The sequence below is a fragment of the Galleria mellonella genome, unplaced genomic scaffold (assembly GCF_026898425.1).
Source record: "Galleria mellonella isolate WM207_F2 unplaced genomic scaffold, CSIRO_AGI_GalMel_v1 utg312, whole genome shotgun sequence".
In the NCBI taxonomy this organism is placed as follows: domain Eukaryota; kingdom Metazoa; phylum Arthropoda; class Insecta; order Lepidoptera; family Pyralidae; genus Galleria; species Galleria mellonella.
This window is the reverse complement of record NW_026442074.1, coordinates 11078558-11097172: the sequence shown is the minus strand read 5'-3', so window position 1 is coordinate 11097172 and position 18615 is coordinate 11078558. Positions and strand designations below refer to the sequence as shown.

The 18615-nt window shown below is 38.0% G+C and overlaps 1 protein-coding gene across 3 annotated transcripts in view; it reads right to left on the bottom strand.

The window, feature by feature from the left end:
- Positions 1 to 18615, bottom strand: part of LOC113515212 (WW domain-containing protein tag-325-like) — a 178256-nt gene that overhangs the window by 20060 nt on the left and 139581 nt on the right. For all 3 annotated transcript variants that reach the window (XM_052895858.1, XM_052895861.1, XM_052895859.1), the window contains exons 3-8: positions 8155 to 8293; positions 7453 to 7670; positions 5514 to 5660; positions 4004 to 4116; positions 2803 to 2917; positions 1470 to 1590 (exon numbers count right to left, since the gene is read on the bottom strand). In XM_052895858.1, coding sequence (XP_052751818.1) covers positions 1470 to 1590; positions 2803 to 2917; positions 4004 to 4116; positions 5514 to 5660; positions 7453 to 7670; positions 8155 to 8293 — 853 coding nt within the window. The remainder of the gene's footprint in view (positions 1 to 1469; positions 1591 to 2802; positions 2918 to 4003; positions 4117 to 5513; positions 5661 to 7452; positions 7671 to 8154; positions 8294 to 18615) is intronic.

Sequence of the window (18615 nt, the reverse complement as noted above, 5' to 3'; positions counted from 1 at the left end):
TGGACCCGATAATTCTTTATATAAAATATGTAGAGGGTCACAGTGAAAGATAATATTCTTTAAAACAACAATATATATATATATATATATATATATATATATATATATATATATATACGTATAGATACAAGACGAGACAACCATTTGAATAGAAACAAAAACCGTGTAGAAAAATAATATCAACATATATATGTGGCCAGACTTAAATTTACATTACGGCCACAAAGAAGTTTCAATAAAATATGCTAGATAGATAGATAGATAGATAATCTATTTGCATTACATACAGCACACAAATTATAACATATACATAAAAACGAGATAACATAAATGATTAAAAAAAAATAAACAGAAAACCAAGCACAATTTTCTTTTATGCGTGTGCCATAACAATACAAAATGGTCACAACTCAGCTCATTGCTTCGCCCTCAAAAGGGCAAAGCACTGGTATTCTGTTGCGGCCAAAGGGAATAGGAAATAGTCAATGTTTGTTTATTTATGTATTTGTGTTTTGACAGTGGTTACAGTAGATACCTATCAAGTATTACGACACACCCTCAACGGCGATCGGATCGGACCACCTAGCATGATGCAAGAAGGTGCGCTACCGAGAAAGACACCTGCGTCGAGTCAGCATTTCGATTCCCACAGCAAAAATACGCATTTCCTTTATGTTTGATTCGATATGACTTCACTTACAGATCACACATCGATCTGAAGGCACCTATTATTGTAATAAATAATTTTAGAATTAAATTTAGTTATATTTATAAAATTGGTTTTTTTTTTTGGGTCTTCCGCCAGCGACTTCAATAACTCATTTTCATCGTTATTCAGTACTAAAGAAAGGTTATAAACGGAAAATCAAAAGGTTCTCGTAGTATGTATTGGATCTACTCGTATTTCTAGATGCCAAAATTTGGAATCCAATATTATCAAAATTTTCGAAACGATACGTTTAATTGTTACTTTTATAATGGACTTTTTATGGTATGCTCTATTAATTAATAAGTGCTTATAAAAAATAATTTAGTAGCTAAAGCTCGGGGTAACAATTGTTATAATGGAGGTGTACCTCAAGGGTCAATGATGGGACCTATGCAATTTTTTAAATTATTATTATTATTATTTATATACAAATAGAAAATAATGTAAAACATAACTACTCACATTTAGTTGTACAACTCTCTTATTATAATTCTTCATCTTCTCTTTATTACTCGAATCGACAACGTATTACTAAATTTAGATAAAAAACCTAAATTACCTTGTACCGCTGTTGCAGATTCCAATTTCTTGTTCAATGAAACAGATCGATGAAACGATTTGACTGTACAGCGTCAGTTTTTGAATCTTGACGAATTAATAATAACTAGATGTGAGTTAATTATTTTACCAAGTAATGGTAAAATCATTACCAAGTTGTATAAATATAATGAGTGCAATACATCTGTAATTTTTGACCTACCTTTTGTTTTGTTCCTATTATTATGCCTGGATGGAGGTGGCGTTCTGCCCAAGCTTTCCAGATCCGTGCTGCTATTCTTGTTTGCTATTTGTAGTGAGAAGTCATCAGGCGCTGGAGGACCCTGTGTAAAAGTGCTCGTATTGTTATCACAAGATCAATTCAATCTGACTTATGTTAAAACTCGACATGGGTAATATGGATATCGATCCGATATCTATATATTGGGTTCCACTGAAATAAGGTCATCACCCATTTCGATATCACCCATATCGGTCGGATATCTATTGTCGAATATATTAAAAACCTGTTGTCTAATATTATTTTTTGGATAACAGACTTTTAACATATTCACAACTGGACCAGTATAAATGTAGATATCGTAATTAAAATATATAGCTATTGCTTTATATTGCCCACACCTAGTTAAAACTCATATTTAGAAGATATCGTCATAGTCGTAGAATACTGACGGATCTATATGTGTAATATTTGTCAGATCCGTCAGTATTCTACGACTATGACGAAATATATAGAGGTCAATTCTGAGGCACCATTTTAGTAAATTTATCTTTTAACCTTGTATTTTGTTTGATAATTTCACAAAATTTACTTTTATTGGACCATAATAAACAAAATTTCTAATAAATTTGACTTTAATAAAATTTTAATGTAAACTAAAGAAGCACATGGCTTAACTAGGTTTATGCAAAAAGTGTTTGCAGATTTTGTCACAATGAGGAAGAAACGCCGCAGCACCTAATTTGTGGCTGTATCCCACTCATACATAAACGATATATCTCGTTTGGAAAATACACTTTATATCGTGAGAAGAAGGGAAACATCGCTACAAAAAACATCTTAAAATTTCTATCACTGATGGGAATTAGCAGCGAACTCTAAAAAGGGCGAGCACAAAAGATCATGGAAAGGTCGTAGGCTTTTCTGTCTGAAAAAAAAAAGACTCTATTTCAATAATAATATTTTCTTTATACAACTTAGAATGGCAAACAAGCTGACGGCCCACCTGATGGAAAGTGGTAACAGTCGTCTATAGACATGAGCAGTACCATGGACATAACAGTACACACACATACTGTTTCGCCCATGACATTCCCCTTGCGTTTCTATTCTTGAGGACTCAGATGTTATTCCTCTGTACCCTGTAGATTCACGCCATATCCCACCCTTCAAACCGAAACACAGCCATGCAAACACAACTGTTTACGGTTGAAACACGAATGGATATTAATTATAGAATTTTAACACATATTGATCCTTAGATAATAGTGCTTCAGAATCGACCCTTCTGTAAAATAGAAGAAAAAATGCTTACCATTTTGTAAATGATTTGCTTTATGTGATACAACCAGGTCGCGGCGTTGGCTTCAGACTCGTCCTGTATCAGGTACTGGTCACGGCCCACTGTGATCAGCAGTGATTTTGTATACCTATACAAAATTTGAATTATTTATAATCATCATTTAGCTGTCCACTGCTGAACCTAAGCCTTCCTCTTGGAAGATTTTGTCAGTAGTTGCCAAGCTTGGCAGGCGGACTGGCAATCGCAGTTAGGCTTTAAAGGTGTTTTAAAAGGGACGCTGCTGCCCATCTCTCGCCCTCCCTTAGTCGCCTCTTGCGACACTCACAGGAAAGCAAGGAGTGCCCTATATTATGCCAGGACACCCTCTTAAAACATCTCCAAACTTGCAATGGTCTAAAACTTCCATTGCAAGCAATATATCGACCTGAAAAGGTATATCCTTTCATGTCAACCTCCACGCCGTTCCTTTGGAAACCATCATGGTTAATTCGTGCTGAATTCATCATGATAGGCCAACTGACCTTTTTTTTTTATCGTCTGTAAAATGTTTTATGCAGACCCATACACCTTGTAGGGGGTGAATGGGTACTGTGAGAATCCCTCCGTAAGGTGGGAGTGTACCCACCAAAAACCAGACGATATACCCTCGAGGTGCCATATGTCGGAGACATGGGTTCGCTTTCGCACTCACACGTACGAGCAGGTGTCTTCTCTCAAGAGGCCAACAGACCTGCTTCATCCGCACCTATCATCCTCACTGATGCCCCACCAGTGTATACTGTTAGCGCAAGCGGACTTGCCATTCTACCTTCACCCATTAATAAAAAAAGATATAAACATATTTTGTTATTACTGGAAAACCCGGATATATATTTTTAAGCGGCCAAGAAACAAAACCTGCAGTCTTAGTTGAGCGATAAAGGCATTATTAGTACTGGTTTTATCTAATCCTAAACAAATTTCCGTATAGATTGGCAATCTATACTATTATTGTTTAGCAATGGACAGTTAAAGACTTTTTTTATGCCACTTAAAATGGCAAACAAGCTGACGGACCGCCTGATGGTAAGTGATAACCGTCGCCTATAGACACGAGCAGTACCATGGACATAACAGAGTATACTGTTTCGCCCGTGATACCCCCCATGTCATATGATTTTCGGTTTTTATTTTATCATTCCTTCTATGTTATTCTTTGTTCTTAGGTACCCACCTTCTGGTGTGCATCTGCATGCAATAGTCTACGCTGGCGTGTCGTAGCGGCAACACTAGTTCCGCCCGCGGCGCCGTCGGACTCGGCGGCGTGCCCGGCTTCGGAGGCGTAGTCTGCAAGTTTAACATGATATATTTATATTCTACCAGAGGGAGACTTTGTACAAAAGTCAATTGCTTGGGTACCTCTGTTCCATTCGTGTTTCTACCGTGTAGCAGTTGTGTTGCAGGGCTGTGTTTCGGTTTGAAGGGTGGTTTATGGCGTGAATTTACATATATATATATATATATATATATATATATATATATATATATATATATATATATATATATATATATATACACACACACACACATACATACTGTGTACAAAATGTAATTGGATTGTAATTACTAATTAAGTTTTTTTATGGTTATGATCTGTTTAATGCGTCTAATAAATAAATATAATAAATAACAGAGCACTGCAACTGGCTTCCTTCCAGGCAGCTGACATAGATAGATAAATAGATAGACACTCTTTATTGTTTCCTCCATAAAATTATAATAGTAAACTTATTATAAATACAAACAATTACATGAAAATATTACACTGCATAAAAAATGGGCGGCCTTATCGCTAAGAGCGATCTTTTGCAGGCAACCTTTGGATGGAGAGGAGTAATTATAAACAGTTTGACTGGAGGCACGACCTGGTCGTTATTTTAACAACATATAGAGATATACATACGTACAATAATGTGAATAGAATAGGCATAGAATAGGCCACCCCTTCCTTTCCCGTGGATGTTGTAAGAGTCGACTAAGGGAGGGCGAGGGATGGGCAGCAGCGTCCCTTTTAAAACATCTCTAAAGCCTAACTGCGGTTGCCAATTCACCTTCATTCCTCCATTCGCCAGTAGTTGCCACGCGTGGCAACTACTGGCAAAACCCCCCAAGGCGGAGACTTATGTTCAGTTAGTTAGTTAGTTGTTTTTTGTTATGGGACGAAACTAGAATAGGCCATATAGCCTGAGCTATCGGTATACACTGCCGGAGAATCAGTGAGAGATGATAGGTGAGAATGAAAGCAGGTCAGTCAACTGTCGTGATTAATTCGCCTGGCATTAAATATGGTTTCCGTGTCCACCACAGGATCCGACCGGACCTCTCAGCTATACGCAAACAATACCTCTGACAGTAAATATATGTTTTTTTTAAAGATCTAAACTCCCCTGTAAATTTATTTTAAATTTGCTAATGTTAAGGCCTGTAGTCCTGAGCCACCTACATCCAGTGACTCCCTGCAATACCTATGAGGCCGTACTCCATCTAGTGGGTCTCGTCTTACACTGCGTTTGCCGGAGGGAAAGGGATTGTTAGTAATGGAGACTAAAACTTCCATTGCTAGCAATATAACTAACCAGGTCGACCTCCACGCGGTTCCCCCTGGTAACTATCATGGTTAATTCCTGATGAATTCATCATATAGGTGTAATATAATTGTGATAGCATTGTATACTCGTACTTACAGCAGCAATGTAAGTCTTTCTGTCCTTGTAAAACACAAGTCCAGTATGCGTGAGCACCACGTAGCAGTCGGCCCAGTTTTTCCTACTCTTCTTCCCGTTCTCTGAGAACTTGGTGCGTTTCACTGGACCCTCGAACACTACAGGCAACTGCGGAGGAAAGAAACAAATAATAAGATTTTACACTGTAATATATATAATAAATAAAGAGTGTGTGCCCCGGCATAGAACGGACCACCCCTTACTTTCCCGTGGGTGTCGTCAAAGGCGACTAAAGGAAAGCAGCGTCCCTCTTAAAACATCTTAAGCCAACCTGCCTGCTAAGCGTGGCAACTATTAGCAAAACTCCCTTTATGGGGAAGGCTTATGTCCAGCAGTGGACTATTAACAACTGAAATTATAATATAATGACTAAAATTGCTGATGGAGTAGTCAGAAACATTTGTCGACTGTTGCCGAATTTCGCCGAATAGAATTCAACGTGGTAAACGACCTTTTTTATTTATGATAGGTACTTATAATGACCGTCGAAATTATAAAATACATTTTGGTGGTCACGGTAGACCCTATGCGTTCTTGGGACTTTCATGTGTTTTTTTTTAATTGATGATAATGGAGTGGTGATCCCGCCAATGCCATCGGTATACGGTGGCAAGGCACCAGTGGTGGATGATAGAAGTGGATGAAAACAGGCCAAATGGGCCATCACGATGTACTTTTTTTTATTGGATAAAAATGGAGTGGTAACCCCGCCTGCGCTAATGGGATACGCTGGCGGGGTACCAGTGAAGGGTGATCGATGAGGATGAAAACAGGCCAGTTAGCCCATCATGATGAATTCATCAGGAATTAATCATGATAGTTTCCAGGGGGAACCGCGAGGAGGTTGACCTGGTTGGATATATTACTAGCAATGGGATTCTTAGTCTCCATTACTAACAATCCCTTTTCCCCCAATCAAGATTAACCACGATGGTTACCAGGGGGAACCATTTGGAGGTAGATCTAATACGGTATATTGTAGGGCATTATAAGGCAGTTAAATTTCGTTACTAACAGTCCCTTTTCTCCCAGATTGAAATGTTATGCCTTCGTACCCTGTAATGTTACTGCCATACCCCACTGTTCAAACCGAAATACAGCCATGCAAGTACAGCTGCTTCACAGCAACGATACACTGTAACACGTGCCTATTCTCTACCATTTGAATTTGTTTTTTAAATGGTGTTTCTATTTTTATATATTAAAGACCGTACTGTATGGTCCTGACGTAGAATAATCAACTCCTTCCATTCGCGGAGGTGTCGTAAGAGTCGACTAATGAAACTTAATGGTCGAGGAATGGGCAGTAGCGTTCCTATAAAAAAACATTACCAAAGCCTAACTGCAGTTGGCAACCTGCCTGTCAGGGGGAAAGGGATTGTTGGCAATGGAGTTTGACAGCCCCATTGCTAGTAATATGCCCTACTAGGTCGACCTCCACGTGGTTCCCCCTGGAAACCATCGTGAACAATTCTTGTTGAATTTGTCACGATGGACTAACTGACCTGCTTCATCCTCACCTATCATCCTTCACTGGTGCCCCGCCGGTGTATACCGAGAGCGCGGGTGGGGTTACCATTCCATTATCACTCATTAAAAAAAAACCTGCCTGCCAAGCGTGCAACAATTAATAAAACTCTTCATGGGGGAGACCTATATACAGCAGTGGATAGCCCTTATTACTTACTAGCAGATAATGTAGATTTCTATAATTGAAAGTATTTTTAAAATCAGTTAAGTAGTTTTGAGTTTATACATTACAAACAAACAATCAAGTCTTTTTATAATATTAGTTTAGGCAAGCAAACCCGGCACACATTCATATGTCGTCTATATCAGGCGTGTTTAGAGCCGTCTTCTTTTGGAAGTCACTTAAAAATATAGTTTGCTGAATGCTTACTTCAGGCGTTTGATGCAGCATCAGCCTGGGAGCCGGTACAGGTGACCTCATCCTGTTCTTCGTGGCCATCATGGATTTCGACTTCCTACTCCTGCTGTGGCTCGGCTCCCGCTCCCTGATCTCCACGTCCAAGCTGTCCCCGGACGAGGACGCCGGCAGGTGGAGCTGATTTGGTCTCCGAACATTGTTGTGGAAGAGAAGCGTCTCCGTTGAGTTTCCTGTAATTATTATATTAATGCTGTTATTATTATAATTTGCCGTGTCGTCCCGGCATAGAATAGGCTGCCCCTTCCTTTCCCGTGGATGTCGTAAGAATCGACTAAGGGAAGTGACTGATCTATTATTATTGAAAGACGAGATTTTTCAGGCAGAATAATCTGCGACACTGCGACCTTTCCATGATCTTTTGTACTCAACCCTTATTTAAAGTTCACTGCTAATTCCTATCAATGGTGGGAGTTTTCAGATGTTTTTTTGTAGCGACGTTTTTTATCTCCTCAGGACACAGAGTGTGTTTTCCAAAGGAGATACAAAACCAGGTATTCCAGGGGTATTCACGATTGGCTAACTGATTTACCTTATCATCCTCATCTATCCTTCCTCACTGGTGTTCCACCAGCCTATCCCGTTAGCGCAGACGGGATTACCATTCCAACTATGCTTTTAGAATCTAAATTAACATGTTATGTTAGAAGAACTCACCTAATCTCTTATTGATACGTCCAAACGGTGGACTGTCAGAGCTCGCCTTGCTGAAACTCCGGTCGATGTCAGCCCGGCTGCGCTCTGATGATGGACTCCAGTCGTACTGCCGCGACTTCACGGGATCTTGTAGGCTCTCCTGGAACAAACAAGCAGGATGGCGTGATAGAAAAGAATAGAGGCTGTGAATACTTAAGAACCTCGAGTCCTCGAACAATGGATTGTTTTCATGACTTAAAATAAGGTCCTGGACCCAGACTAACCAGAGTTTATACTGTGTCTACTAAATAACTAATACTACTTGTATGAAGGTGCCTGCCCTCTAAGAGCAAGAGTTTCAAGGCTGCCTTCGTTATACCTGACGTTTGACAAAAAAAAAATTAATTTTCAATTTAGACAGGACACCGAGGATTTTAATAAATTTCTACTTAGAATTATTTGACGTTTCTTGTACACTGTCCACTGCTGGACATAAGTTTTCCACATAAGGGATGTTTGCCAGTAGTTGGCACGCTTGGCAGGCGGGTTGGCAACCGCAGTTAGGCTTTTAGAGATATTTTAAGAGGAACATTGCTGCCTATCCCTCGTCCTCCCTTAGTCGCCTCTTACGACACCCACGGGAAAGGAAGGGATGGCCTATTCTATGCCAGGGCACACATGGTGATATTTTTTTTTATTTTATTATACCAATATGAAATGACCTCAAATACTCCAAAAGCTTTTAATTAATTGACTCTTACATAATAACAAATATTTTATACCTATATTTTTAATATAAAAGTATAACATAGTGCCATTAATTGAGGAAAATGCCATTGTCCTGGTCGTGATGGCACGTTGCAACGTAATTGAGTCGATGTACAATGACGATTTGAACAATTTATGCTTTAACCTGGTTAAGTGATTTAAATTTAACTTTTTTATTTATATAAAGAAAATATAAAAAAAGTTATATCAGTCTAAAGAATCACATATACAATGAAAGAAAAGAAAGAAAGAAAGAAAGATGCGACAACACCCACACAGGAGTTAAAAAAAAATTTCACATATTAAGAATTATACCAACGAAACTACACACAATATTTATATATATATATAAAAAGAATATAAAATAAAAAAGAAAAAAAAAAACAAATCGTATTATAACAGTTTCATCCAAAATGAGTGTATGTGTGCGTGCGTCGCAATACCTGCAAAATGAGGTCCGTGCTCAGCATTATGCTGTAGTGTCACAATGCTATAAAATAAACAATCAATCGAATTGGCTGAAACATTATGAAGGTATTAGGTACGTAATTATCATTTAAGTATATAATACAATATAAGACCGGATTCATGAAGAGTTCCAATGGGAATTATATATATGGGAACTACATAGTTAGAAGCGGGCAACGCCGCGGGAAATGGATAGTAAGTAAATAAATATTAAACATGTTACTGACGGATATACGAATAGATATAAATATAGATAGACTATTATCACTTCATAGTATAAAACAAAGTCGATTCTCGTCTGTATGTCTCTATGTATGCTTAGATCTTTAAAACTACGCAATGGATTTTGATGCGGTTTTTTTTTGTAGATAAAGTGATTCAAGAGGAAGGTTTATATGTATAATACATGTATAATATAGTAGAGAAACACTAATAAGAGGTTTCTAATGTAATGTCGTAGTGTTATGGGGGGCCGGCGACGCTATTTAGTGTCAGCAGTGTTCACAAATAGAAACGTCTCTGAAACCGTTCACTATAATACAAAACAATACAGGAAACTCCTTTTTTCCGTTAATTTTCTTAATTATACAATATTATCATACCTACTTAATCAAACGTGGGGGAAGAGATTGTTAGTAATGGGGAAGTTAGTCCCCATTGCTATCAATACACCCTATCAGGTCGACCTCCACGCGGTTCCCCCTGGAAACTATCGTGACTAATTTATCATTGAATTCGTCACAATGGGCTAACTGACCTGCCGTTTCATCCTCACCTATCACCTCTTTTCATTTTCGAGTCGGGCGTTAATTAATAACATTACAGCACTAAAGTTCCCAGTTAGGGCAAAATATTCAACGTAAACAAGTGTAATTAATTACAATTGGTATGGTTTCTATAGAATTACAATACAAATAGAACAAAATGGTGTTTTCATGTACATATGCCACATATTATCTGATAACGGCGAGATAACAGAGTATTTCATTGTTCCATACAACGCACAATCATATTGATTCAACATCATGAACGACCCAGTGACGTCCCACTTGTGGGCATAGGTCTTACCCACACACTCATGAGGTATGAGACTTCTTTTTCTATCGCGCTGATGTATTCCTATTTCATATATTATTGTATATAGATTATGGTATTCCCAAGTCGTGTTTTATTACTGGGAATTAAAAAAAAAATGACACATCATGTTATTACTCTGTACCACACGGAGACCACCTTTATAGTACATATACATATATTAATTATCCACAGATAGAGAACTATATTAATATTTGATCACCGTAAATATTATTAAAAAAAAAAAAGAAAAAAAAAATACACATATCAAGTGTAATTAAATCAACGATCAAATTATTTAAACACAGATGGCGTTACAATCAAGTTGCGTACCTCCTTGAACCATGTTTTGCCTCTTACTAATTTGAACATGTTCGTATCTCTAAAACTGGACCGCTTTTTCATCACAATCACAAACTGTTCTCGTTAACATGTTAGACGCGACCGTCTAATGTGACTAAACCAAGTTAGATGCGGCGAGGTAAGTTGCAAGAAGGAAAACCATTATTGTGGTATGCCCACTGCATGGTTGACACACTGAATACGCGACTCGGGCGTATAAAGTTCTGATATTGTTGCAGTGTTGCCAATATTCGATGGGAATTGTCGATAATTTATAGGGCGTACTTTGAAAAAAGGTCCTTTTCTGCACAATGCGGATGGCAGCTGATATTTAGCCAACTTTCCCTTTAAAGGAACACTATTGGGTGTAATTTTTGAGAAAGATGTCAATGTAATTTTTTTAATGTACACTTTCTCACTATGTAATGTGTTGTTAAGTCCCTAAGTTGCGTTTCAATACAATTGTCTATGGTTTTAGTAGATAGATAGATAGATAGATAAACTTTTTATTTGAGCCATTTATGACACACGTAAACTTACAAATGAGTTTATACAATTAAATTATTTACACTTTTCAAAATATACAACAAAAGATAAAATATAAAAATATGGTTTCGCCATGTGTGTCGCAGTGACCCAAATAGGCTACAGCTCAGTGATGGTTTTGCTTAAAAGCAAAGCACTGATTTTCAGCTGCAGCCTGAAGTAGTATCCTGTCAGCTTCCTATATAAGTTAAGAAATTTTAACCTATACTTATCATATAGGCAGTACTATCTCAGAAAGGAATCAAAAGCTTCTATAAAGAATACAATGCAAGAAAAAATGGTATAAGTTATTATAAAAGTGAATGTTTGTAAGAATACAGTATGTATTTAGTACTTTAATTTAGATTTTTAGAGAGAAAAAATTATAAATAAAATACACTTTATAAAAAAAAAAAAACTTAATTTTATTAACGTAATAATCTTAGCCGATAATTGTACACTACTGCATTCATACCTCTCCTTCTACACTCCCAAAAGAAATGCTTAAGAGTCAACTTTAACACGCTTAATATCGTTGCTCCATCTAGTGAGTCGTCGTTCTACACTGCCATTGCTCGCACGAAGTTATTCCATAATTTTAACCAACTTAATTAAAGTCAATATGTTTACCTAACAGCAGCTGTAGGGGGGAAAGGGATTGTTGGCAATGGAGTTTGACAGCCCCATTGCTAGCAATATGCCTTATTAGGTCGACCTCCACGTGGTTCCCCCTGGAAACCATCGTGAACAATTCTTGTTGAATTCGTCACGATGGACTAACTGACCTACTTCATCCTAACCTATCATCCTTCATTGCTGCCCCGCCGATGTATACCGATAGCGCGGGTGGGGTTACCATTCCATTATCATCCATTAAAAGAAAAACAGCAGCTGTATGGAGGTCATTGAACTTTTAAACAAATACATCACTGATACTGAATGTTGTCGATATATCGACTGTGTACGGAGTGACATCACTAGTTGTCCCTTATCATTGGTGGGGCGTCGATTTGTTAGGAAGTGTTCGCCTTATGTTATCTGTTTATTACGCATTCACTGATTATTGCATACACTTAAATAGTTTTAATGGCGGGCTGACGATTCAAAATATTTGTTACTAGTGACCCGCCCCGACTTCGCACGGGTACGATATTTGTTTGTGTAGCTTTTAAACTGTTTGACACAATTTAGTAAAGCTGGTATTTTGGCATGTATGAATGAAATCAAATGAATGAAATGAACACTGCACTAATATTCACTAAGATTTTAAATTAAACGACTTATAAAATTTATTTAACTTTTAACATAAAAACCACCTTTTTGACTGAGATATTAAACTTAGATATATATCACCGCTGTTTTTTTTTTTATAAAGAATAGAATAGAAACGGTTGGGTGGAAAGGGATTGTTAGTAATGGAGACTGAGTATCCCATTGCTAGCAATATACTCAACCAGGTCGACCTCCTCGCGGCTCTCCTGGAAATTATCATGGTTAATTCCTGATGAATTCATCATGATGGGCTAACTGGCCTGTTTTCATTCTCATCTATCACCCTTCACTAGTGCTCCGTCAGTGTATCCCGTTAGCGCAGGCGGGGTTACCATACCATTTTCACCCATAAAAAAAAAATAGAATAGAAACATTCATTGCCAGTAAACACACAATTGCAATATAAAATATAGATAACATATACAAGAAGTGTCTCGTACTAGGCAAAAGGAACCGGCTCAGCTGATGCTGTGAGTGTCCCAGCGCAATGTGAACAGGTGCACAGCGCTGGTTTTCAGCCAGTCCCTCTCTTAACAAAACATAACCAAAGTGCAGGGTACCACTGTAAATTGCTTCTTACAAGAAGTTTTTTTTTATACAACTTAAACCTGATGGAAAGTGGTAACCGTCACCTATAGACATGAGCAATTTAAAAATTATGAAAACATTACACTCCCATTTAGGCAGCCTTGTAAAAATTAGAATAATATCACTTTGTTTGTTGGCTTTTTTAAAACCAAAGATTCCAAAATTAAACATGTGTTTTATGACAAATTAAATCTATTACTTTTCAAACAGAATTCGAAAGCTTATCTCTTGGGTGTACGAGCAATATGCCCTATCTATTTCGATGTGGAAATAAAACCAGGTTTTTTTTTTAAATACATAGACCTATAAATTAATGCTCTGTGAATAGATTTAATATTAAAATTAAATAAATGAATAAATAAAGTTGCATATAAAATAATACAGTTTAAAAATTGCAATTTAATTACCAATCATAACGTCTACTTAGTATCACTGAGGAAAATATACGAAGTTATTGTTTACTCGACCAAAGCAATACGTAGGTAATACTGTGTACTATACAATTGTTATTATTCAATATTACCTATAATTTAGCACATTATAATTTTGCAAACCAGTTGACGGCCCACCTGACGGAAAGTGGTAACCGTCGCCTATAGACATGAGCAGTACCATGAACATAACAGAGTATACTGTTTCGCCCATGATACCCCCCGTGCGTTGCCATTCCTGAGGACTCAGGTGTTATTCCTCTGTACCCTGTAAATTCACGCCATATCCCACCCTTCAAACCGAAACACAGCCATGCAAATACAACTGCTTCACGGTTGACACACGAATGGGACAGAGGTACCCAAGCAAACGACTTTTGTACAAAGTTTCCCTCTCTTTAAACGTAACGTACGCAGTACGCACTTGGTTTTACATATTGATGCTTAAAAAAATATATGAAAAGTTCAGTAATACTGCCTTGTTTCAAATGTGTCTCTTGTAAAGAATATATAATCCTTAGCTTGCTTGTTTATCAAAAATTTAAAATCAGTTTATAATTTGCATAATTGGGGGGGGGGGGGGGGATTATTGTTAGCGATGGGGTCTAACAGCCACAATGCTAGCAATGTTACTAATCAGCTCGACCTCCACGTGGTTCCCCTTGGAAACCATCGTGGTTACTTCTCGTGGAATTCTTCACGATAGCCTAACTAACCTGCTTTCATCCTCACCTATCATCTCTCACTGGTGCCCCGCCAGCGTATATCGATAACGCAGGCTGGGTTACTATTCCATTATCAACCATTAAAATAAAACACTTTTTTTTAAATCGGATAAATACATCAGCACATACAACGCACTCTGTCGACGTGGTGGATAAAATTCACTTTATCAACTCCAGAACTAACAAGTACAACCAAATATTTATAGATGGCGTTAATATGCAATACATTTTGACGACCTAGGCGGTGTAGTGGTATGTATATTGCTATACATAAATGAGATCTCAGGTTCGAATCTCAGTCAAATCAGTTTACAATTTTTAATTGTAAAGTATGGGTAACAACCTCCCTCGTAAATCATCACTAGAACCTAACCGCTTGCCAACTGTGGCAACTACTTCATTCATTTCAAGGTAGACCCCCTGAGCAGTGGACAGTTAATAGCTGATATAATCATGATGAATCTAGTAAAATATAAGTTCATTGAAAAACCATCAATCATATAGATGTACACCATTCAATGTTTTCGTGTCCATTCCGCGCCGGATGTTCGTTGCCTCGCAAAACCAACGCCTTTATTGGACGTCGCTTGTGGTACATGACCAATAAGTCAAAACATAAAAACAACACAGATGTGTCACATCGTAAAGTATTGTTGACGTATTCATTTGTCACCTACACGGAGTGGTTCGATTACGTGACATCAGTTTAGTGCGCGCGAGACGAGACTAAACAGTGGCACCGAATGATGTATATTACAATACAAGTGATATTACAATAAAGGAACACAACCATAACGAAATTATTGATACTTAGACTATGTAGGTAGAGACATCGAGCCTCAAAAACTTTTTGGCGGCCAATTGTCAAATTAGCTAACTTTTTTTTTTTACAACACAGGCGGCAAACGAGCATGCTGCTCACCTGATGGTAAGTGACTATCCCCCCCCCCCCCCCCCCCTACGTTCACCCACAACACATACGGCATTGCAGGTGTGCTGCCGGCCTTTTAAAAAGGAATATGCTCTTTTCTTGAAGGTTATGTTGTCGTATCGGTTCGGAAATACTGCTGCTGGAAGTTGATTCCAAAGAGTGGTTGTGCGTGGGAGTAAGTGCCTTGAAAAACGCACGGTGGAGGACCGCCACTCGTCCAGATGGTTGGGATGAAATTTTAGTTTATGGCGAGTTGTACGATGGTGAAAATCTGCAGCAGGTATCAATCCGAACAATTCTTCAGAGCACTCCCCATGATAAATTACCTATGCAAACAATGTATCTTGACGTATGTATATTAAATTATTTAATAAATAAAATGAACTTTTGCGTATTATAAAGGTGCAGAATTTATAAGACAAAAAAAAATATAGAAGTTATAAAGGAATTACCTTTATAACTATTTATCATGCAAATTTGTATGAAAAAGTTGACACGCTTTTCTCGAAGCGTTTGTTTGTAGACATTCTATCTATATTATCTAAGGATTAATAGTAAAGAAAAAAAATGTGTTAGCAATGAGACCTTGTTCTTAAAGACATTTGAAGTATGTAATAATAAATTATTATTGGAAGACTGGCTTTTTTAGGCAAATAAACCTGTGACGCTGCCTCTCCTCTGTAATATTTTGTACTCGCTCTTTTTTTTTTAAAGTTTCCTGCTGATTTCTAGTTATAATAATTTTTAATTGTTCTTTACAGCGATGTTTTTTTTTTTTACAACACAGGGGGCAAACGAGCATGCGGCTCACCTGATGGTAAATGACTACCGCCGCCCATGGTCACCCACAACACCTACGGCATTGCAGGTGTGCTGCCGGCCTTTTAAAAAGGAATATGCTCTTTTCTTGAAGGTTATGTTGTCGTATCGGTTCGGAAATACTGCTGCTGGAAGTTGATTCCAAAGAGTGGTTGTGCGTGGGAGAAAGTGCCTTGAAAAACGCACGGTGGAGGACCGCCACTTGTCCAGATGATTGGGATGAAATTTTAGTTTATGGCGGGTTGTACGATGGTGAAAATCTGCAGCAGGTATCAATCCGAACAATTCTTCAGAGCACTCCCCATGATAAATTCGGTAGAAAATGCACAGAGATGCAACATCTCTACGCAGTTTCAATGGGTCGAGCCGGACAGTAAGACGCCGATCGTCAACAATTCGACTTTGAATGCGGTCTAACGGAAGGAGTTGGTACTGTGGCGCTCCTGCCCACAGATGAGAACAGTATTCCATGTGTGGCCTCACTTGAACTTTATATAGTTTCAGGCGGTTTTCTGGCGTGAAATACCGTCTCACCCTATTGAGCACCCCCAACTTTTTGGAAGCTATCTTAGCTTTTTCCTCCAGATGACCGCAAAACTGGACGTCGCTAGATATATCGACGCCAAGAATCCCCAGACTCGACTTATTATCGAGGAAAGTGCCCCGAAAGTGAGGAGATACGACAAACGGTGTCTTTTTTGCGGTGAACGCGCAGACTTGTGTCTTGTGACTTGTGTTTTAAATCTTCTCAGGGAATAAAGTGTATTTTCAGAAGGAAATATATTGTTCATGTATGAATGAATTACAGCCACAAATTAAGTGCTGCAGCGTTTCTTTCTCATTGTGCCAAAATCAGCAAACACTTTTTGGGTACAAGCCTAGTTGGGCTATGTGCTTATTTAGTTTGCAGGGTCCTATGAGAATCCACTGTTGAACATAGGCTTACCCTATTGGAGGTTTTGCTAGTAGTTGCCACGCAGGCTGGCAACTGCAGTTAGGCTTTGGTGGTGTTCTAAATGGAACGCTGCTGCCCATCCATCGACCATTAAGTCTTTGTAATCAAAGTACTGTGGAGGGGGAGGGGGGAAGAGATTGCTCGTAATAGGAATCTAACAGCTCCATTGCTAGCAATATACCCTATCACGTCGACCTCCACGCGGTTCTTCCTGGAAACCATTTTGGTTAAATCTTGTGAAATTCGTCACATTGTCCTAACCTAACTAACATATCATCTTACACTGGTGCCCCGTCAGCGTATACCGATAGCGCAGATGGGATTATCATTTCATTATTTTAAATAAAAAATAAATGGGGGAAAGGGATTGTTAGTAATGTAGGCTGAGAATCCCATTGCTAGCAATATACTGAACCAGGTCGACCTCCTCGCGGTTTCCCCTGGAAACTATCATGGTGAATTCCTGATGAATTCATCATGATGGGCTAACTGGCCTGTTTTCATTCTCATCTATCACCCTTCACTGGTGCTCCGACAGCGTATCCCGTTAGTGCAGGCGGAACTACCATACCATTTTTACCCATAAAAAAAAATCAATGCACTGTCGCTTCTGTCAGTTGTCTATGACATGAGTAGTCGTCTCCCGCGCATAATTAATAAACAACATGAAGTAATCGGTCAAATTAACACAACAATATGGCGGCCGTCCGGGGCGTTTTGTTTGCAAATTCGTTTTGTGTCTCGCTCGCGCACAGTAACGATTCATAAAGACAGCTGTAAATTGTATGTGATGACGGTGAATTGTATTTTTATTATGTGTATGAGAGGTGCCAGTACCAAGTCTATGCATTTGTACTTATTTTATTTAAGAATAAACATTGTTATAAAAACATATCTATATAACTTAATACCAGGTTTTTTACGGTATTATTAACAATTTTTCTAAACAACTTTTTACCCTTCCCCCTAACCAAACGTTAAGATATACCCAAATGACCATTTTTACCTAAAATTCACAACAAATACTGCCCACGAAAATAAAATAATAATAAAATACAATACAGTCGAGGTATTCCCCGTAATACATAAACGAAAAGGCTTGATAACTTGGGAGATTTAAATTCCCTAGTTTATTATTGAAATAAAAAAAATAAAACAATGTTACGTAACGCGTTGTTTGAACCCCCCCCCCCCCCTCCCGACCCTACTTGTTTATTTGTTTAGGCATGTCAACAATACAAAATACATTAACAAAACATACTCGCACATTACAAAAGGGAAAGTATAGTATTTGCATCATTTATAGATATACATATATACATATAATGCATTGTAATGTTTATTTATATATAAATATTGTGTGTAGTTTCTTTATTATAAATTTTATTTTTTTTTAACCCCTGTGTGGGTGTAGTCGCATATTTCTGTAAAATTTCTTTCTTTTACAAGACTCCCCCAAATTACGTTACGTAATACTTGAACGCTTCCTTGATGAAAATGGAGTGATCACCCTGGCGGCTGCAGTATTATTTAAGGTATCAGGCCAGGGTATCGTTGCGAAACCTTGTTCGCATTCTATTGTGA